At 26.0% G+C, this 22,695-nt stretch overlaps 5 protein-coding genes across 6 annotated transcripts in view; 4 read left to right on the forward strand and 1 right to left on the reverse strand.

Moving 5' to 3' along the window:
- The window catches only part of LOC413213 (tubulin polyglutamylase TTLL4), a 166,645-nt gene extending 157,222 nt beyond the window's left edge, over nt 1-9,423 (reverse strand). For both annotated transcript variants that reach the window (XM_026445208.1, XM_026445207.1), the window contains exons 1-2: nt 9,326-9,423; nt 7,724-7,781 (exon numbers count right to left, since the gene is read on the reverse strand). The gene's annotated coding sequence lies outside the window, so the exon portion shown is untranslated. The remainder of the gene's footprint in view (nt 1-7,723; nt 7,782-9,325) is intronic.
- On the forward strand, nt 5,140-7,228 carry LOC409822 (enhancer of split m7 protein). The gene is made up of 2 exons (XM_393312.7): nt 5,140-5,507; nt 5,688-7,228. The coding sequence occupies exons 1-2, from the start codon at nt 5,433-5,435 to the stop codon at nt 6,234-6,236; spliced, it is 624 nt and encodes a 207-aa protein (XP_393312.1). The 5' UTR covers nt 5,140-5,432; the 3' UTR covers nt 6,237-7,228.
- A 2,160-nt stretch (nt 9,424-11,583) lies between the features above and the next one.
- On the forward strand, nt 11,584-14,278 carry LOC100577849. The gene is made up of 4 exons (XM_016915995.2): nt 11,584-11,706; nt 11,794-12,667; nt 12,846-13,620; nt 14,269-14,278. The coding sequence occupies exons 1-4, from the start codon at nt 11,683-11,685 to the stop codon at nt 14,276-14,278; spliced, it is 1,683 nt and encodes a 560-aa protein (XP_016771484.1). The 5' UTR covers nt 11,584-11,682.
- Nucleotides 14,279-16,150: 1,872 nt separating this feature from the next.
- On the forward strand, nt 16,151-19,480 carry LOC102653947 (golgin subfamily A member 6-like protein 22). Its single transcript, XM_006559300.3, has 9 exons — nt 16,151-16,375; nt 16,535-16,930; nt 17,342-17,536; nt 17,759-17,943; nt 18,030-18,150; nt 18,245-18,452; nt 18,573-18,910; nt 18,991-19,158; nt 19,276-19,480. The coding sequence occupies exons 1-9, from the start codon at nt 16,292-16,294 to the stop codon at nt 19,405-19,407; spliced, it is 1,827 nt and encodes a 608-aa protein (XP_006559363.2). The 5' UTR covers nt 16,151-16,291; the 3' UTR covers nt 19,408-19,480.
- A 1,072-nt stretch (nt 19,481-20,552) lies between these two features.
- On the forward strand, nt 20,553-22,507 carry LOC412424 (mitochondrial 2-oxoglutarate/malate carrier protein-like). Its single transcript, XM_006559278.1, has 5 exons — nt 20,553-20,824; nt 20,974-21,110; nt 21,473-21,643; nt 21,780-21,879; nt 22,304-22,507. The coding sequence occupies exons 1-5, from the start codon at nt 20,577-20,579 to the stop codon at nt 22,494-22,496; spliced, it is 849 nt and encodes a 282-aa protein (XP_006559341.1). The 5' UTR covers nt 20,553-20,576; the 3' UTR covers nt 22,497-22,507.
- Nucleotides 22,508-22,695: the final 188 nt, after the last annotated feature.

Raw genomic sequence — 22,695 nt, forward strand, 5'->3', positions numbered from 1 at the left:
AATGATACTGCGAGCATACACGGAACATGGGAAATTTTGTGGCTGTGAGAAAACTTGTTAAAGTAACACGTGTTTCGTTATCATGCTCGTTTCACCAAACGAAAATTTGAAACGTGTGTTAGATGAGAAACAAAAAAAAAAATATCTCTCCCGTTTTAATAAAATGATAAAACGAACACTCTCTGATATCTTTGTTTTTTTTTTATTTTTGATACATTATCAATTAATCATTTGCGATTAATTTTAATTTTTTTTTTTAGAAGTATTTTTCGAAAAATATCCAACATAAATGTAAAGAGACAAAAAAAAAAATAATTATCCAATTTTTACAAAATTTATTACAACTTATCCAATTATTCGACATCTAATCATATCTTATTATCATTCTTTGTTATTAAACAAAATTTTCTTTCAATAGAATGTATTTATCTCTGAACACTTATGCAATTAAAATTAAAACACTAGAGAAGCTATAGAAAAATACTTCTGATCGATTCAAAAAACGAGCAATCCAATCCCTATCGTTTAACTTAAACATATCAAATTATATTTCGTACTTGGCGAAAATTTTACAAAAAATTAGTCCCGTCATCAGTTTTTTCAGCAGCATGAATAATGCATATACACGGCCAAGAAAATTACTCGACTACGAGTCCACTATATCCGCTACTATACTCTCTTCCGCTTAATATTAATGTATACACGAGCATGTGCTTAGAAGTAACATCGATCTAAGCCATGCACTGGTTCAGCACGTGCGCACGTCCGTTCAAATGCTCTAATGTATGTAATCGTACACGTGCATTAATCGAGACGTTGAATTAAGTTTGTATTATCCACCGACGCAGTCGGAACTTCTCGCTGCCCACCCGGATCGTGTAAAAACAACGAACAATGAACGGCACGTGAGAGGAAGCTGACTTGGAATTGAGCCGCCACGTGGCCGTATTAAAGTTTGTTTCACCGATTGCATCGTTTTAATGGACTGTCATTGATCGTGATATTAGTCCTCGTGGGACATGAAATTCTCTACAGTCACGATATGTTTTCTACAGATTGTAAAAGGATCATTTTTATAGAAATTAATGAATATAAAATTAAAAAAAAAAAATCAGAAGAAATTTTTATCTGTTGAACAACCCCTTAATATTTTCTGACAAAAATATTTATTTGTTACTTGTATGAAATAGTAGTAAGAAAATCTTAGCCTGGTCAATGCAATATAAGTTAATTTTGCATCAAAACTTTTTTAATAAATATTTTTCTTAAATAAATAAAAATTTGATAAAATTGTAAAAAGAATTGGTTTAAAAACCTATCTGTTTACATCATTACCAAAGAAAATTGTAAATAAAATAGAAGGAGTGTACAAGAAGAAAAATTAAAGGAAATAAAGAATTTGTAAATGATACAAATGATACATTTATGATAATGATAGCCTCGTTTCGAAATGTAAGAAATACGCGACACCCTTTCGTTTCAATCGATCAATGTCGTCTGGATTTCTAGTTGCCGTTTAATCAGAAGAATCCACTAGGCTTCAATCAATACGATCATTATTTTGGATCGCGTAACCTTCCTCTTTCATTACATGCAATATGGCCGATGTTAAAACACCCCTAAGACTTCACTCAACAATTTTCATTTTTACTTTTTGCTCGGGGAAACCACCTAAGGCGTATCGTTACACGTAGGATTTGCACGTGATTTATTCGTAGGTTAAAAGACAGATTATAATCAACGGTTTATAAAAGAATATTATATAAATTCAAGACCACAACTCATGCAGAATATATGAATATAAAAATTTTGTAATTTAAATTTTTCTGTGATACAATGGATAATTTTAAATAAACACTTTCATGATGTGTAATTCATGTATGAATTCCGAAGGGAAGTGATAAAATCTTTTTCTAGTTTCAGGGAAATATGGATATAGTTTGAATAAAATAATATTTAACTATTAAAAAGATTTGAAATAGTTAATATAGTAAAGGGACAAGTTATCTAAGAAGAAATGATCAAGATAATATTTTATATGCAAAAATAATCTTAATAAAATGTATTTATTCATATATTCTTGTTTTATTAATTTTTTTATATAAATGTTTCTTTCCTTTCTTTTTCTATAAAATTTGAACTAAATTAATTTAAAAAAATATACCAAAAGTTCTAATATTACTTTATTTCTTATAAATGAATTTTCTTATAAATGAATCATTTATTCAAAAAATGGCCACTGTTTTTTATTATTTATTATTTTTTTTCTTATTTAATCTTTTCTATATATATCCTCTACATATAAAATAACTAAAATAGAGAACAAAATTAAAAAATTATATCAATTACTAAAAAAAACCTACACCTTCCATTTATTATATTCTTTAACTTAATATCTGAACAATTTCTCTCATAAAATGACATTCCAAGACATTTCTTCCACAATTTACCCAAGAAAACACACCAATCAACTAACAAAATACAACTTCAATCTAACTATTCCTCGCAGCACGAAGGGCTAATTGGAATTCACTGGACATTACGGAACACAAGAGGATTAAAGAGAAGGTGGAACATCCACGGAACAAAGAATAAGAAAAAGAAGAAGATTTAGAAGTTTCGCGTTATCTCGGGATCGCGTAAGATCTACTGGAGGTGCCGGCATCGTTAGGGACACGTGCAATTGGCTGGTTGAAGAGAGTAGCGGGGGAAAAAAAAAAAAGAAGAAGCCAAGGAAGGTATGGACATGAAGAAGAAGAAGAAGAAGACGACAACGACGAAAAAGAAGAAGAAGAAAAAAAAAAGACGAAGGATACCTCGTAAAATCGCGGTAGCAAGAAGAAGGTGGTCGAACCAGAGGGAACTAAGACATGGAAAGAAGGATGAAACTAACGCGCGTAATTATTCGGTGCGAACGATGTTTAAGTGCCCCACTCGCGGGGAAATAAGGGAGGTAGTTGGCAGGAAGGAGCGAAAAAAAAAAAGAAGAGATATAAAAAGAAGAAAGAGAAGAAGAAGAAGAAGAAGAAGAAGAAAGAGGGAGAAAAGAAAAATGTGGAAAGAATGGCCACGCAAATGGAGAAGGATAGAGAAAGATTGGAAGGGGGTACGAAGGATATAATTCAGCAAAAGCTGAAGACGAAATTAGTATCTGGAAATGCTCCCAGCGACTACATGTGAACGATTCCCGGTGTTATTCATTCCGTACGATGACTATCCAAAGGGAAAGACGATTTTACAAGCATCTTCGCGAAATTAAACCTTACTCCTCCCCCTCCTCGGATCCCGATCCCGAGGGCTACTTTCGAGCAATTTTCGTACCGCGATCAATTGGCCAAACTGAAAATCTCTCATCTTCTTTTTCTCTCTTTTCTCTTTTTTCTTTCTCATCTCTCGATACGTTTAAATCGAACGGTCACATCGATTATTCGACGCATGGAAGATCGTTCTTGACCCATATGTTTTCGCGTAATTGCATCGCCGAAGGAAATTCCTGGATCGATAAATAAATTTAGCAGATTATTCGAAATACCGTACATTATCTGAATTCTGATTATCCAATTTGTCCTTTTTTTAAATCCTATTTTTAAAAAAAATACACGACAATTTTGTAAAATACAGTATAATTTTGTCAAATGTATTAAATTAATTTCAATAATATATATTGTTGAAAATAGATATTTAAAAAAAGAAAAATTAGAACAACTTTAAGAATATTTAGATATAGAAACATAATATAATTTATTGTCTTTTTAAGGCACGAATCAAATTATTATGGTTTATAAATTAAACCAAATGGACCAAATTTATTTCAGCAATCAAAAAATAACGAAGGAAGAATAAAATAAAAGAAGAAAACTGGAATATCGTTTCTTCCAAAAAGGTATTCGAATAACGATGCATAAAAAAATATATATAAAAGAATACGGTATTATTTTTTTAATAATCATCAATAAACCAAAAAAATATAAATATTCCAATCATTGAAAAATAACAAATACATTTTCACTCCTTTCATAGAGAGTGAAAAAAAAAAAGAAAAAAAAAAAAAAACTGAAACAGAATCGATTCCTCCGAAAATGTGTATCGATTACAAATATGTAACGATCAGACATTGAAAAATGCAGTTTAAACGATCGTTAATTATCACCGTTCCGTAACGCGGCCGCCTCCGCCGGGATCTCCCGCGCCCACGCGACGCAACCGTAATAAACGATTCATCACATCCTTTTCACAACGTCGAGTTTTATCGTGCAACATTTGTCTCCGCATCCGCGGCGTGTCTCTCACGCGACAGAGTTAATATCGCGGCGGAAAATGATTGATCAATTGCGGGAGAGGAAGCGAAAAAGAAAGAAAAAGAGAAGGGAAAAAAAGAAAGAGAGAGAGAGAGAGAGAAGGATAGAATCGCGGTGACTTGGTAGCATAGAGACGCACGTACACCGTGATTCAGTAACGTGTAACTAGTGGGATTGCGATCGGGAGGACGCCGGACTTGTGCCCAGCACGCTCCACGAGGCTGCTCCTCTTAAACGAGGACGAAACGATCGAGCGGCACGAAGGTGGAACAAGGACGCGATTATCCGATAAGAAGACGTAGCACGAGTGTGTATACATACCCTCCTCGGCACTAGAATGGAAAAAGGAGGAAGACTAGCTGGAAGACAAGAAGAGGTCTTTCTCTCTCTCTTTCTCTCTCCCCTTTTCTCCTTCTCTTTCTCTTTCTCTACTCGCGCTAGTTCGGTTCGGAGGAGAGAAGGAAAGGACAAACGTCGATACACCACGGTCCTTCCGTATGAGCGCACGTTCATGAAATAGCGAGCCGAAAGGAGGAAAGAGAGAGAGAGAAGGAGGAACATTAAGCCGTGCATACCGTGTCACGACTAACCGAGGAGGATCAGAAGAGGTAGGAAATACGAGATCGGGCGATAGGTGCAACGAGGACGAAGAAACGGTGACGATGGCTTGGTGTGGGCGCGTGTCTGGCAGCTGCCGCTTACAGGTGGTGTGCTTGCTTGGGAACCAACCTCTACGGACCGTTCCCACGGAAGGCCTGTCCCCCACTAGGGACCCTGACAGCAGCCCCTCGCCCCACCCTGCCGATGGGTCCTTGACTATATAAGCTACAGCCTCGCCCGACAGCCACCACAATCACGGTGATCGTTCACGAAGTTCGAACTGGAGACGCGTCGGATATAACTGTCGATACGTTTCCATCGAATCGAGCGAACCACGAAATAGTTCACAATTCTGATTATTCTGATTATATATATATGTATATGTACATATATATATATCTTTGTGTGATATTAGAGACATTGTTTAGCGACAAGTGTGATATCGCGATAAGCGAATCAGTTTTTTTGAATCAGTGCAAGTTCGGTGTGTGAAGATATTCCCTCGAAAAAAAAGAAAAAAGAAAAGGATTAATCATGCAGATGCACGAACAGATCATGATGGTCGATGGACAGGAGCAACCGATCTCCAGGACTTATCAATACAGAAAGGTAAGCGTCCTTAGAATCTTTCTAATAATTCGTTCGTCATCTTGTTTTCACTTGTAGAGTTAATTTTCAAACGAAACGATGTTAAGAAATTATTCCCAATTTTTCTTTCTCTTTTTTCCCATTCGAATAATATATCACTTTCGAACGATTCTATAACAATTCGTTTCCTTTAATTTACAGGTGATGAAACCTATGTTGGAACGCAAACGTCGGGCAAGAATCAATCGATGCCTGGACGAGCTCAAAGATTTGATGGTAACGGCCCTAGCAGGCGACGGGGAGAACGTGGCGAAATTGGAAAAGGCCGATATCCTGGAATTGACCGTGCGTCATCTTCACAAACTTCAGAGGCAGCAACGGCTTTCCGCGAATCCAGTGATCGACGCCGATCGATTCAGAGCCGGTTACACTCACTGCGCCAACGAAGTCAGCCGCTGCCTAGCCGCCACTCCCGGTGTAGACGTCGCCTTGGGAACCAAATTGATGACCCACTTGGGCCACAAACTGAATTCCATGGACAAAACTGGCCCCTTAACGATCCACGTGGCCGCTCCGCAATCCTCACCGTCTTCGAGCAGCGAGCTCAGCTCCGACGAATACTCGATGCCCCTCACTCCAGCCTCCAGCCAACCATCCCCGGTTAGAACGGACATCGAAGGTATCTCGCAGAGTCACCAAGGTCTTCTCCAGGTCGCTAAACCCAACGAGCCAATTTGGAGACCGTGGTAAACGCGAGAGCTGAACGGGCAAAGCCATCGTATACCTCGGTGAAACAGAGTTCTCGAAATAGCAATCGGAAATAGCTATCGGCCACGGAGATAAGAAGACCAATCGTGGCCAAGATTTTTAGAAAAGGAAACCATGATGTGGAGAACTCGTTACCGGTGTTGCAATTTTGTCTGTGATTTGAGCGAATAATTCGCAAGCCTCTGGGAACCAGAAAGGAAAGGAAATCTTGTTTTTCTTCAGAAGAAAATCGTCCTATGTGAGATGCCAATATGACAAAAAGAAGATTGATTTTTTTTTTTGAAACGCCTATGGAATGTGCAAATATCAATTCTCGAAGAACCTTAGAATTAAGAAGAATGAAGATAACGAAGAGGAATAGACTTAAGATTATTTTCTATTTGCTCAAGACATTTGAGAGTGAAAGAACAAGTTAATATTGAAATAAGTTCTTCTTTCTTTCTTTTTTTTTTTATTTTTTTATTTTCTAATGTCGTCCTACGGATATATTGTATATTCATTGATTGAATAATGTTTTAAGAAAGTTGAAACTAATAGGATCTCGATGTAATATGATACACCCGCATAAGCGGTCGAAGCTTTAATTTACTTGACGGTTAGAATTTTCTATTGTTTATTTCATACTTTTATCAAGAATTTTTTATTTTGTCCATTTTAGCGCGAGAAACGCCGTTTTTCGAACTCGATATTTTTCTCCCGTCGATTCTGGTGAAATTTCGCGCCTTTATATCGATATGAGAAAGATTTCATTCTCGCGCTAAAATTGTTGTTATTATATACATATCTCCTCGGTCAATTGTATTAATTTTTATGTTTCACGATTGATTGAAAATTTGTATTCCTATTGTTGATATTATCAACAGGAAAAAATGGCCGAGTAGGGAATATTGTGATAGAGAAACGAGTACCTGTGATATTTACTGTAGATGTAGGGAAATACTAGATTTTTAATAAATATATTTCATTGATAAATATTATGCTCATACAAATTTTTCCTTTACATTCATGATCTGTTATGATTAAATCCTTAACATTTCTATACCTAACAATTATAATATATAGTTTTAACTTCAATTTCAATATTCTCTATTTCTTTTTTTATAATAAATGAATTTGAATTAATTATTAATTATTATAATTCTTTAATGAATCATTCCTTCTTAACGTTAAGACTTTAATAAATCTTAACTTTAGGAGTATCTATTTTTTTCAAATAAATAATTGAAATGATTAATTAATAAAATTGATTAGTAAATCATTTTTTCCTAATGTTGAGTTACATAGATACCATATATAAATTATATATATATATATATATATATATATATATATATATATATATATATATATATATATATATTTAATATATATATATTAAAGATTTTTATTTTATAAAAAAAAAATATAATAAATAAAAAGTATATTATAATAAAAATTAAAATAATGGAAAAAAATTGGAAAAAACTCACATTAACAAGTTTTCCTGATGTAAAAGCGAAACATTCCTTCCCCGCCACTCGCCTTCACCTGAAAAATTTCACATTAATATTAGTATATATTCGAAAAATATATAATAATTATGTTAATAATACATTACTTAAAGATATTATACTATTAAATTCTCAAATTTTATTCTTATTAAATCACAAACTAATTCAGATAAATAGCAAGTCTAAACATAATTGAAAAATATATTAAACAATGTAATATTTTGTTAATTATTTTTTGATTAATTCAATGTGTAAAATTACTTTCTTATTTTTTTTATTTCTATAATTTATTTAAAAAAAATAAGATATTATATTAATATAATATATATTAATATAATATAATAATATATATATAATTATATATATATTAATATAATATGATATAATATATATAATTATATATAATAATATATATATATATATAATATTAATATTATATTATATTATATTAATTATATTATTATATTAATATATCATTAAAAATATTCCATTGTTTTATATAAAAGTTATGTAGATGTATATCCTAGGTATATAGGTTATAGGATGTATATCCTATGTTATATAGATGATAGATATTTATATTATATACAAAATTTCATTAATAAATAAAATATTATTAAAATATTATCATTAATAAATAAAATATATGATAGATTAATTGTCACAAACATATTTTAATATTTTTACTATATTTTAAATATATATTTTAATGTATTTTTATATAGTTATTTATTTTATTATTATAAACTTCTGAAAATATATATTACATATTAATATTCATAAATTAAATAAAATATAAAAAAATTTAATTAAATGTATTTCATATAATTAATATTAAAACGATAATTTACAAAAATGTAATAAAGTAATTACATTTATATAACAAAATTATTATATAACAAATAAAAAATAGAAAAATTAGTAAATTTTGCAATCAAATATATAATAAAATATATAATATATATCAATGCATATGATATACATAATTGATATATACATCACAATATACAATCTATATGAATCAATTTATTCTACCTCTTGTTAAATTCCATTTTTGAACCAATAATTTTTTAATTATATATTTTCCAATAAATTATACTAATAATCACGATTCAAAATATACTATCTTAAATAACAAAAATATTTTTCTAGTTACATTTTATTATTTGTATAAAAATTCACTTTACATATATGACATACATTTAACGATGCTTCATCGCATGTAACATGGGGTTAGGTTAGTATAGAAAACGTACTCTGATTCATTTCAGGCGACATTTCATCTAAAAATATATATTTCCATAACTAATATTACTTTTCCATCAATATTTCTACAACGTCATTTATGATAAGCGTCTCTTATCATTAAATATCATTCTCTACCAAGGTTAATTACCGATCTATAATAAATAGCAATGTATGTATGAGCACCGAATAAATAAAGGAATGTTTAAAGAAAATATGTTGATATTTTGAGAAACTTCAAAATATAATTCAAGTCACAAGACTAACACAATAATAAATAAACGCCAGGTAAGCTTGGAAAAACGATAAACACTTTTAAAACACAATTTTACTCACTTTTCCAAGAAAGAAACCGCCACTCAGCTGTAACACGTGCTGTCATTACAGGTGCACGACCACGCTCCGCGGCCATCTTGTGGCAATTCCTCGAAACACTTGAGACACAAGATATTTGAATATTAGTGAAATAATATGTTATACTATATTTTCATTAATTCAAAGTTTTATATTTTAAGAAAGTATATCTTATTTATATTCTATATACATAATCTATATTATTTCTTCATACAATAAATAAAAGAATGAAAATACTTATGTATATATGGAGATCTGTAAAGTAAATGACTTTATCAGAATTAAAAACAAACTAAATTATAATTTAACAAATAAATTTTTAAATTTGTATTCATATCAAGGAAATTAATAAATTTGCAAAGAATTATGAAAAACACATTTTATAAAATATTTGGTATATAATTCGAATTTTCGTATCATTTCCAATATTACCGATGTCGACATAATATTAATCAATTCATATGCATTATATTACAGATTAAATTTATTTATATTTATCAGAAATAATAAAATTTATAAAAAATATACTCTTCTAAGTAATAATTTTTAAACTACAAATAATTAAAAAATATTTCGACGACAATCAGTAAAGTGAAAAATTCTAACATTAATTTTAGACTTAAAATTAATACATACCCATTTTCCATAAAGTAATATAACAAATTATATATCACAACTTCAATAATTGATGAATATGTATAAATATTTTAATTTATTCACAAAAGTACAATATGTCATAATCACGAAGTACGAACACTCATCACTCTGAACTACACTAACTACTCTAGTTCGAGAATCGAAAGCGGGAAAGAATGTACTTCCCTCTATCGATTATTTGAAATACTAACAGCAGCATAATTTTTATTTTTTAATATTTTATATAATTAATAAATATAAATAATTAAAGTAAAAAATACATTATTCATTTAATAAATTAAAAAAAGAAATAAATAAATGTATGAATACATTAATAAAATTATGAAATTACATTTATATATATGTATTACAATGTCACATTTAAATTTATGACTTATGCTTATAATATATGTAAATAAAAATGAAATAAATATATATCTAAAATATATAAATATTACTTTAAAATTATTATTGCTTATATATTTTATTAAAAATAGTTAATTATTCATTATGATTTTATTATTTTTGAAAATTTTAATTAATAATTAAATTAGTGAAGTATGAAAATGCAAAAGAATGTAATATAGATAAAATGAAATGTGATAAAATTACATATTATAAATTAAAATATTTTGTTAATATCAAATTAAATATTTTTAAGCCAGAATATGTTCATAAAGTTCGCCTATGGTACATTAAATTTCTCAATGTGTACAGATGTACTACATTATCAACATACATCGGTATTGTAATTCTTGATACAAAATTAATTTGAATATGATTATAAATTATAATATATAATTTTACCACAGATGAAATATAGAATAGATTTAATATTTAATGCATTTTTTTATTCTATATCTATACCATTCATAGATATTATTTATTTCTTTTATCATTTTAGCATTATTTACAATATTATTCAATTTAATATAATATTCTAAATATGTAAAAATAGGAAAATTGAAATAAATTTCAATATAAAATTACAAATAAGAAATAAAATATATATTCTGTCATAAAATATCTTATAGCATATATAAAGTATTTCATTTTAAATAACTATATTTATGTAAAGTATTATAAAACAAATAAATTGCGTTCCACATTAGTGTTTATGTTTTTTTTAATTACAAAAAGTTGAGAAATTTTTTATTGAATCTAAGATTCGAATAAATACATAAGTCCATTTTGTAATATTCGTGTTGTTGTAACAGTTATTATCATAATAATAATAGAAAATACAATTTAATAGAATAAGATATAGATAATCAAAAATATTACATATAAAAAAAAATTATTTTAATTTTTAGTAAGAGTATATTATGTAAATTGTGACGATAATTAAGTATTCGTTCTCTAATTTTAATATGTTGTGTGATTGTAAATATAATTTATGATAGTTTTAATATTGTGAAAGAATTACTATAATATTTTTATTATATAACTAAAAAATAAATAAATATTCGTTCATTTTATTTTATTTAAATACTAATTTATTAAAAAGTATTAATTTAATTATTAATTTATTAAAATATTAAAGTTGAAAAATAACATATAAGAATTTATAAAATTTTTATTGTTTTAAATTGTTTTAATTAAATCTTTTAATAAATAACTTTACTACTGTGATTTATAAATATATATTCTAAATAAAAAAATTTATATTTTTATTGTATTGAAATAAATTTGAAATAAATAAAATGTCAATGTGTGATACTGAGTGGGTAAATATCAATTATTATATATATATACGTAATATGAAATTTTAGTGTCCTTTGTTTATATATTAATTATATTTTATAATTTTATAGAATGAAATGTTAAAAATTGCTAAATTACAACAACAAGAATATTATGAACTTTTACCAGAATGGACAAAGTATACTACAAATGAATATAAATATTTAAGACAAAATATTGGATATGCAATTTTTGGTCCTCCATCAGAAAATAAAGAAAATAAAGATGTATATATTGAAGATAAAGAAATAGGAGAAGATGGAAAAATGAAAGATGTTACTGATGCACTTTATTATTCATCTGATGCCAACAATATTATAGATATGATTTATAAGCAAGTACTTACATATGGTGAAGGATGTATAGATGAAAAAACAATATATTATGGAATAATTTACAATATATCATTTCGTATTAAAAATAATTTGATTCAAGTATCTAATTCAGAAAAATTCACTAAAAGAAGTCCAGAAAAAGAAAAAACTATTTTAGATAAAGAAACAACTTCAGAAAAAGAAACCGTTTCAGATAAACCTATTTCAGAAAAAGAAAAAATAACTAATTCAGAGAAGAAAGATACAATTCAAATATATTCAACACCAATTTTTAAAATAAGACATTCAAATGAAACTTGTATAGAAAAAGAAATATGGTATATTGATATAAATGGTAGAGTATATAAAAGTTGGAGAGATTATATAAAACATAATACTTTACCAAAATGTACAATGGTTCTTCCAAAAGATGGATTTTATCATCCTAATTCAAATTATGAAATTACTGAAGAATATTCAACAGTATGCTTGGAAATTTTAAACTCACCTGCGTGTAGATTTAAAACAAGTATTCTTAATCTTGGAGATATAGTTTCTACATTAGGTAGTATATGTGGAGTTGGTTTGGGTATAGCATCTCTTTTAACACCCATTGGACCATTTGTGATAGGTAAGTTATATAAAATTATATTTTATATTTAGTTTACATAGTTTAATTAAAAGAAATGTATAATAATATTGACAATAATATAATTATTGTATCGTCCAAAAATTAATTTTTGCTATATTAGAGATATAATAATAAGAATGATAATAAAATAAATAAAAATATAATATTACAATTATAGGTGCAACAATAGCTTCTGGTGCAAGTGGTATATGGACAACTGGTAGATCAATACAGAATTTAGTAGATAGAAGCTCTCATGCACAAAGTATAGGATTAACAAATAGGGATTCCTTTTGTTCATGGTTAGGTATAGTTGGCAGTGCAGTTGGTTTAATAAGCAATAGTGGAAATGTTATTCTTACTAAACTTATAAAAAATGGTAGTGATATAAGCAATGCAGCTAAAGTTGCATACAATGCATTAATTTTAAGTAATTTAGGTATTAATGGTTTTGGTGTAGGATATCAGGCATATTGTATGTACCAAAGATATCAAAAAGAAGGTCAAATTCATATATTAGATATGGTATCTCTGTCAGCTCATTTACTATTCTTTGGTAATTCAGTTATAAATTTACAGTTTGCAGAAGATCTCATTAAATCTACTCAAGGTAAAATTTTAGATGAATATAGATCTACATTGCGTTCTAAACATTTTCGTAGACAATTTAATCGTACAAAACGTATTGCTGCTACAAACAATACAGATAAAATATCCGAAAATGCTGAAGTAATACGTTATATCAATAGAAAGATAGATTTACAATTAAAAAATAATTTTGATAGTATTTCCACACAAAAAACCATTATATTCTTTGAAAATGGAAAATTGATAATTTGCGGTGTTCATTTATTAAATCCAATGAGATTTGTAGAAATACTAATTAAAGATGATCAATTTTCAAGTGAAAAGAAATTTTTATTTAATAATGAAAATAGTGATAGTAAAGATATGTTCTTCATATTAAAAAATTTGCTTTTGAATTTATTAAAAAATGTATTTTTAAATAATAATAGCAAAAAAGATTATGAATCTGAATTTGATAATATTTTAAATGAGATGAAATATATGGATAATGCTCCAAATATTTTTATTCTAATATTTGAAATATCTCTTACTTTAATAACGCAATCTCAATTTTGTTCAGAATATTTATCAAATGCAGTTCATTTTGTATGGTGTTATATAAAAGAAAGTTTGATACAAAGTTTTTGTGCAAAACTTTTTTCTGATGAACAAATGCAAAATAAAGTCACTGAAATTATAACAATTTTATTTGAACATATACAAGAAGCAATAAAAGAATTATCACCTGCTTTCAAAAAATATATTGTAGAATATGTGAGTAATATAAAGAAAAATTTATGAACAATATATTTAAATTTAAATCTTGATGATGACACTTCAATTAGAAAACGAAATATTGCTATACAATCACAATATTCTTTTTTCCATTTTGAATATGTGATATATGTTATCCAATAATTAATCTATAATATTATTTTTTTATTAAAAAACTATCGAATATTCTTGTATTGATCTAACAACTGTTTTTTATTATGATAAATTATTATGTAATTTTTGTTATTGTTACTAATTAGTAACAACTAGTAAATTGTAGCCAGAAAGCTACGATTTAAGATAATTTTTGAATTAAGAGTTCTTATAATAATTTAATCAATAATTATATAATAGTTTTTTATTAATAATATATATTTAAAGATTTATAGATGTATTAAAAATAACAATAATATTGGAAATTGAATTATGTATTAATTAATTAAAATAGTAAGTAAAAATTGTGAAAAAAGATATGTAGCAAAAATATCAATAAAGATAATTTTTAAAGTTTTATGATTTTAATTTAATAGAAAAAAAAGACGTAATTTTGAAAGAAAAATGATGAAAACAAATTTAATTGACGTACCAATCACGCACCAAGATTAACCTTATATAAAGAGAGCAACTAGTGGGAAAAACAAAAATCATTTAAAAATTATAGAATCATCGCCATCTTTGATACCGCAGATGAAACACGTATAAACAAAGAGAGTAAATAATAGAAGAAGGACAGAGATAGAAAGAGAATTAAGTATAGTAACGCCATCTCTTGTGTCGCAAATGAAACACATATAAACAAAGAGAGCAAATAATAGAAGAAGGACAGAGATAGAAAGAGAATTAAGTATAGTAACGCCATCTCTTGTGTCGCAAATGAAACACGTATAAACAAAGAGAGCAAATAATAGAAGAAGGACAGAGATAGAAAGAGAATTAAGTATAGTAACGCCATCTCTTGTGTCGCAAATGAAACACGTATAAACAAAGAGAGCAAATAATAGAAAAAGGACAGAGATAGAAAGAGAATTAAGTATACTAACGCCATCTCTTGTGCCGCAAATGAAACACGTATAAACAAAGAGAGTAAATAATAGAAGAAGGACAGAGATAGAAAGAGAATTAAGTATAGTAACGCCATCTCTTGTGCCGCAGATGAAACACGTATAAACAAAGAGAGCAAATAATAGAAGGACAGAAATAGAAAGAGAATTAAGTATAGTAACGCCATCTCTTGAGTACTAAAGAAAGTAATGTAGGAATTGACTATCAACGCCATATGTTAAATATAAAAAAAACTTTAAATCTATAAATATTCAAAAGATGGCTCTACTTGTTAATTCTTACTCTACTTTACCTTGTTTGAAAAATATCTCTATCCTTTTCTTATTATTTACTCTCCTTGTTTATTTAGTTTCATTTGCGGCACTCTGAAGATGGCGCTAATTCCCTAATTTTTATTCTATCTCCATCCTTCTTTATTCGTCACTTTTCTTTTCTATATTTCCTATGAAAAATTAATGTATATAAGAGATACACGTCTCCAATATTTGATGAAATATTATTTTCTTTTTTGATTATTAATTAAAAATCGTAATGTTAAAATATAATTATTATTTAATAATATAACATAGAACTTTATTCACATTAATAGAATCAAATTTTTTTTTTATATTTTATAAAAATATTTTACCATGTACAATTTTAAAAAATATACATATAAAAATATAAATAATAATAATAAAATATGAAATTAAATTAATCGTAAATAAATATTCTTTTATTACTAATTGATATTTAAAATATTAAAAAATCTTTATATTTATTGAATTTATTTATTAATTTAAATAGACAGAAGAAGAAGGAATATAATTATGAAATTTTATATCTAAATAATATTTATTTTATGCATATTATATATTTATACATAAAATTTTTTTTTTTATTAAGGTTTTTTTATATGAAATTAATTTTAACTAGACAATTGAATTTTGTCAATTTAAAATAATAAATATTTTTAACGAAAGAAATATTTATATTATATTTTATAATAATAGTAAATGATCTTTATCAAAACTGTAATAGTATTAAATCTTATCGATTGATTTTAATTTTGTTTCCAAGACAACGATTGCGCTGTTTAAAGTTATCTGCAATATCAGTAATGAAAGAAATCGTGTCTTGTCACTTATAATAATAATTTATATTAATTTTATCAATTTATTATTTCACATTGTATTATTACATAAACAATAATATTTACCCTGTATTAAAGAAATTATAATTATGGTACAAAATCAAATATTTGAAACTGCGAAACCTTCCACTTACCTATATCGCCAAAATGTAAAACCAATGAAAAGTGTTAAAGTAAGTTATTTTCTTTCTTTTATCTTGACTTATTATTTTTTACTTCAAGTAAATAATAAAATAAATTTTTAGATTAAATCGAAAATAATTTATTAATTTTAGCGACCTTTATATAAAATTATGTAAATAATTCTTATATAATAAAAATCTATTTATCAGATATCAAGAAGTGGTGTAGAAGAAATAACTCCAAAAAACTTGCAACGTTCAATTCGTGCAAATCCATCGAACAAGAAAAAGAATAATATAAAATCAAATGTTGTGAAAGGAAAGAAGAAGGAAGAGAATGGGGAGAAAGAAACTTCAAATCCTGAAAAAGAATTGAACAAGGAAGAGAATAATGAGGAAGAAAAAAAATTAGATGTTAAGAAAGAATTGGAAAAAGAAGAAGATAAGGAAGAGAAAAAGGTAGATGTCAAAGAAGAACTGGAAAGGGAAGAGGATAAGAAAGAAAAAAAATTAACTATTAAAGAAGAAGTAGAAAAGGATGAACAGAAATTAGATACTGAAGAAGAATTGAAAAAAAAAGAAACTACTGTAACATCTACCAAAGAAGTATGTTTCAACATTTCTTAATTTTTACTCTAAGTTATATTTTTTTAATTTTTCAAATTTTTCTTTTGTTCATTCAATTTTCATATTAAATTATATGATATATTATTTAATTATATCATATTTAATTATTTTTATTTGCAATTGTTTATAATATAAATTTTCAACACTTATTTATTTCAATATAGTTACTAGAATTCTATATGAAAATAGAAGAAAAGTGTTTATCGCGATAAATATTGAAAAAATATTAAAGATTCTTTACTTTACTTTTCTTAAATATCTTTTTTTTTTCTTTGCTACGATATGTCATAATGTAATAATGATATATTAAAAATTATTAGTATTGTTTTGAATAATATTTTAATTTAGTCTTAAATATAATAGTAAAATAAAAACTTTATTTCGCAACAGATCTTTAAGAGAAGAAGAATAGAGGAACGATTGGCGAGAGAACGGAAAGAAAAAGAAGAAAGAGAAAGATTCGTAAAGGAAGCTGCTGAGAAAAAAGCAGCGGAACGGGAAGAGATAATAAAACAAGCAAAAAGATTCATTCTTTACAAAAAACCGATGTGCAGACAAATTAATCAAGGTCTTTTGATTTCCGAGGTATTTACAATTATTACAAATGTCATAATATAATATGATATAAAAATAATGATTAATATAATATGAATATTGAATAAAGAAAAATAGAGATCGTGATTTAATGATAAATTTAGATAAAAAATATTTCAATTTTCATTTAGTTTCTTTTTTTTTTAATTTCTCTTTTTGAAATTAATATATAATAGATTAGATTTGGGATTGTGTTTATTATAATTTCAATAGTGCTTTAGAGAATTGGATGCTCAAATAAAATTTCGAGAAACTCTTAAAAAAATAGATAAAGATGAGGAAAATGCCTATGTGAATAAATTGAGAGAGGACATAGCAAAGTACGAAGAAGAAACGAAAGAAAAGATGGAAAAGCAGAAGGAGAAAAAAAGAAATTATGCTTCTGAATTAAAGAAACAGTAAATTTTCATACACCTATCCATTTATTATATTATACGTGTATGTATTCACTTCGATGAAATAATTGTTTGTTAATTTTTAACAGAATAGAAGAAATTAAAAATACCGAGGAAACAAAGAAGAAAAAAAGATTCGAACTTGAGAAACAAGATCAAATAAATATGAACAAATTTTTGCAAGATATAAAGGAATACGAAGCACAACAAGTTAGGAGAGAAAAATTTAATATTTACGTGTATTATTATTTCTTTTTTTTTTTTTTTGTATTATTATTATTTCTTATAGATTAATAATTTGTAGCTGCAAAACAAAAAAGAGAAGCTAAAACAATTTTTCAAAGAAGCTATAGAGGATAAGAAACAATTCGATCTCGAGCTTAAACACGAAGACGAATTTGAGGATCGAGCAATTGAGATCTATCGAAATGCTCAAATACGAATTCAAAAGCTTCATAAATCGTTAAAATTAAAAGAGAAAGAAGAGAAAGAGCAGCACGCCCAACAGATATGTAATTGACTTTTAATTAAAATTCACATTTTTCTAAATTTTTTTCTTTAATAAATAAATAAATAAATAAATGAAACAAAAATTTCAATTATATATTTAAGGATTAATTATTTTTAAACAGACGACCAGTTCGATAAGTATCGTATCATTTTGAATGAAAAATTAGCTAATGAGCAACGACTTATAAAAAAAGCTCAAGAAGAGCAGGAGGAAAATTATCAGACGAATCAAAAGATACGAAAAGAAAATCGTGAAAAAGTATTAAAGGAGATAAAAGATTTTCAAACGGAACGTCTAAATACAAAGTTGAAAGAACTTCAAGAAGATGAAGATATGAAGATGTGGGAAATGATGCAAAGGTATAAAACTAATGAATTCGATAGGGAAGTGGAACTCGAGGAGCAAAAGAAGAATTGGAACAAAAAGGTAGAATATGGAGAAGAGATAAAGAAATATATTGTAAGTAAGAAAATAAAGGATTTAAAATTATTTTAATTCAATAATCAGAATTTAGAAACAATTTTTGTTTCCTCTATCAGAGCGAGAAAGAAGAGGAAAGAAGACAAGCGAAACTTGACGAAGATGAAACTCCAATTGTGAAAAAGATTATCGATATAGAGAATAAAAAGATTATAGATTACGCGGAAGAAGTTGTAAACGAATCTAAAGGAGTGAGACCGCTTTATCCAATTCTTAAGGCAGTGAAGGTGTATAAAATATTTTACTAATTTATTCTATCTATATATATTCTATATATATGTAATAATTATGTAGCAAAAAAGTTTAATCTTGAATTATATTGAATTTTAAATTTCAAATTATAGAAATGCAAAGAACAAATGGGCTTATTATCACCGAAGAAAAAAGAAGAAACAATCGTTACGAAACCTAAGAAGAAACGAAAAATTCATAGAAATGCAAAATTTGTTCCCGAGGAAAAAATCTGTTATGTGTAACAAATAAATTCTAATATTTAATTTTATCCCTATTAATTGAAAATCTAGTAAAATAATATTTACTTCTGTTTACTTCTATAGAGGTAAAAATTTTAAACATTTTTTAAACATTTAAAAATTGTAGAAATTAAGAAAAATGTATATCTTAATTTTAATAGATTTTCAAATTCAAAAATAAATTGTTACAATGAGTATTGAATAGAAAATAAAATATTATTTAAAAATATAAGAAAATAATTTAATTATTTTTGACACATTTTACTTAAATTTTATTTCATTTAATTAAAATCTTTAAATATCAAAAAACTTGCATAATTCACACTAAACCTAAATAAAATAAAATTATATTACCAACTTTTAAATTAAAAATAAATGACACATTTAAAAAATTAGTGATTTTAAAATCGAAGATGATGAAGATAAATTATCTTCTTCGATTCATAAAAAAAAAATTTGTATTTTGTAAAATATTTTTACAAAGTTCAAAAATTTTATAAAAATATCCTTATTATCTTTTTATTCAATTTTATATTTATTTAAAAAATTGATTATATCAATCAAGATAGAAAGTCTATCAATATAAAGAAATTTTATAAATGATATGTACATATGTTCAATCTTTTAATTTTTAAAATTAATATTCTATTATATGAATATATACAAGTGGTTATGAATCACATTTATAATATTTTATCATATGTGTCATTTTATTGTTAGGTTAATATGCAATACTATTGTGTACTGTTTGTGTTCATATGTGTTTTTAATTATTATGATTTATATTTTTGCAACTTTTACATGACGATTTTATAGATATTATTACAAGAAATATTAACAATATATTTTTTATCGAAGAATTATTACTTATATTATTTATATACATTTACTCAAGAATTTGAAAAATATTGAAAATGTCAGAAAAGAAGAAAGAGCGACTACCTCCAGTATTTACTTTTATAAATGCTGGTCTTTCGGGGTAATTATCATAATTATTATAATCTTAAATATTTTATTATTTTTTAATGTCTTCTAAGTATAGCATATTATAAATAGAAAAAACTATATATCTAAATATGTGGACATATAAGGTATGTATAAATGTAAATTTAATTATTTAATTACTTACATTTAAAGAGATTTTACTATTTGTTTGATTTTACTATAATTATATGTATAATACAATACATATAAAAAATTATAGTATGGCAGCAACCTGTGTAGTTCATCCCATGGATGTGATAAAAACGCGGATCCAAGTACAAAAGGAAAAAACTTCGATCCTTAATGTAATTGCTTCCATATACAGAGAAGAGTCAATTTTGAAGTTTTATTCAGGTCTTAGCGCTGGTCTCTTACGACAGGCAACGTACACCACTGTAAGACTTGGTATTTATAATCAACTACAAGAATATTGGAAGTGAGTAAATATTTAAAGAAGTAAATATTTATTTTAATATTAAATCATCTTTCTACGAAATATATCGAGTAATTTTTTTATCGAACAATTTTATATTATTTAAAAATTTACCTATTATTTCAAAAATTTATTGATTTAAACTTTAATAGGTTGAAGTATACAACGAAACCCAATTTTGGTACATTAGCTCTAATGGCAGCTACAGCTGGAGCTTCGGGAGCCTTTATTGGTACACCAGCAGAAGTTGTTCTTGTAAGAATGACCTCTGATGGTAGACTGCCAAAAGGTTATTTAAATTATTTAATTATATATCATTTTTATTACATATTGGAATTATTTATACATAATTAAATACCTATATTCTTTTCCTAAAATTTTTTCTTCCATCTTCAATATTTTCTTAATCGTTAAATCTTTTTAATGCTAAATAATTTTGAGATAAGGATAAATCATATATCTAGTAATTAAATTCCTTAATAATTAGTCTTTTCAATGATAAATACTTTTATTGAAATGAGTAATATGTTCATTCAATAAATTATTTATATTTTTTTAGTATGTAACAAAAAAAAGTATACAAATTAATTAATTTTATTCAATTCAGTAAATTGTTTAATTTGTTAAATTGTATATATTCTGTTTTTATAGAACAGAGAAGAAATTACAAAAATGTATTTAACGCATTCGCGAGGATAGCTAAGGAAGAAGGAGTTACCACTCTTTGGAGAGGAAGCGTAGCAACAATGGGTCGAGCAGTGATTGTTAATATCTCTCAGCTTGCAACATACAGTCAAGCAAAATTTTTAATAGCGACAAAAAGTTATTATGAATTTCTTAATTTTCTCATTAATTACATATATTATTTCTTTTTTTCTAAAAGAAAATATATATATCGAATATATCATATATAAATGAATTAATATTAATAAAAATAGTATATACATTTTTTATACAGTGGATATGCCGGAAAGTGTTGAATTACATTTTTTTGCATCAATGTTATCTGGATTCCTTACTACCTTCAATTCTATGCCATTTGATATAGCTAAAACAAGGTAAAATGAATTATGTTAATAACTCTTTATAATATGATTTAAAACTTATGAATACTTATATTTTTCAAATATACTTTTACTTACTTTTCATCATATTCATATTTCATTATTTATAATTAAGAGATACAAAAGAATAAAATTTTTTTATATATTTTTAATTCGATAGCTAAAAATTTTCTACATAAAATTTATTTATTATAACTGATGATTTGCATATATATTATTTGCATCTCTTATTATTCTTTTGATTATGAAATATTATACTTTCATCTTTAATTTAAAATTAATTAAAGAAATTTTATTAATTTTATTAATTTTATTAAATTTTATATTATTATACCATTATTCATGATAATATGTTATTCATGATTATATATTAAAAAAATAAAAATATTATAAATATACATTTATATCATATTTTCAGAATACAAACCTTAAAAGGTGTAGGAAAACCACCTGGTTTGATAACAATGTTGATAACGATAACGAAGACTGAAGGTTTTTTAGCACTTTGGAAAGGTTTCTGGCCTACCTACTGCAAAATAGGTCCACATACTGTTTTAACATTTATAATTAATGAACAAATAGCAAATTTATATAGATGGTATTTTATGTAGATAAATATCAATATTTGTGTACGTATATATATATATATATGTATGTTAATTTTGATAAAAAAAATTTAATTGAATTAAATATCTGTGTTCTTATTTATACTCACATAGAAAAAATACTTTTAAATTGAAAAGTAATTTTAATTTATTAATTTACATACTTATTTACTATTAATTTATCACTTTATTACCAGAATAGAAT

Source organism: Apis mellifera, linkage group LG14, assembly GCF_003254395.2.
Source record: "Apis mellifera strain DH4 linkage group LG14, Amel_HAv3.1, whole genome shotgun sequence".
NCBI classification, from domain to species: domain Eukaryota; kingdom Metazoa; phylum Arthropoda; class Insecta; order Hymenoptera; family Apidae; genus Apis; species Apis mellifera.

What these genes read in the sequence shown, in the direction of transcription:
- LOC409822 (XM_393312.7), top strand. Translation starts at nt 5,433, where the DNA reads ATGCAGATGCACGAACAGATCATGATGGTCGATGGACAGGAGCAACCG. An exon ending in GGACTTATCAATACAGAAAG is followed by an intron (nt 5,508 to 5,687) that starts GTAAGCGTCCTT and finishes TTTAATTTACAG; the next exon opens with GTGATGAAACCTATGTTGGA.
- LOC102653947 (XM_006559300.3), top strand. Translation starts at nt 16,292, where the DNA reads ATGGTACAAAATCAAATATTTGAAACTGCGAAACCTTCCACTTACCTA. An exon ending in AGGAATACGAAGCACAACAA is followed by an intron (nt 18,151 to 18,244) that starts GTTAGGAGAGAA and finishes AATAATTTGTAG; the next exon opens with CTGCAAAACAAAAAAGAGAA. An exon ending in AAGAGATAAAGAAATATATT is followed by an intron (nt 18,911 to 18,990) that starts GTAAGTAAGAAA and finishes TTCCTCTATCAG; the next exon opens with AGCGAGAAAGAAGAGGAAAG.
- LOC100577849 (XM_016915995.2), top strand. Translation starts at nt 11,683, where the DNA reads ATGTCAATGTGTGATACTGAGTGG. An exon ending in CAATGTGTGATACTGAGTGG is followed by an intron (nt 11,707 to 11,793) that starts GTAAATATCAAT and finishes ATAATTTTATAG; the next exon opens with AATGAAATGTTAAAAATTGC. An exon ending in CATTGGACCATTTGTGATAG is followed by an intron (nt 12,668 to 12,845) that starts GTAAGTTATATA and finishes TTACAATTATAG; the next exon opens with GTGCAACAATAGCTTCTGGT.
- LOC412424 (XM_006559278.1), top strand. Translation starts at nt 20,577, where the DNA reads ATGTATAATACAATACATATAAAAAATTATAGTATGGCAGCAACCTGT. An exon ending in CAACTACAAGAATATTGGAA is followed by an intron (nt 20,825 to 20,973) that starts GTGAGTAAATAT and finishes AAACTTTAATAG; the next exon opens with GTTGAAGTATACAACGAAAC. An exon ending in TGATGGTAGACTGCCAAAAG is followed by an intron (nt 21,111 to 21,472) that starts GTTATTTAAATT and finishes CTGTTTTTATAG; the next exon opens with AACAGAGAAGAAATTACAAA.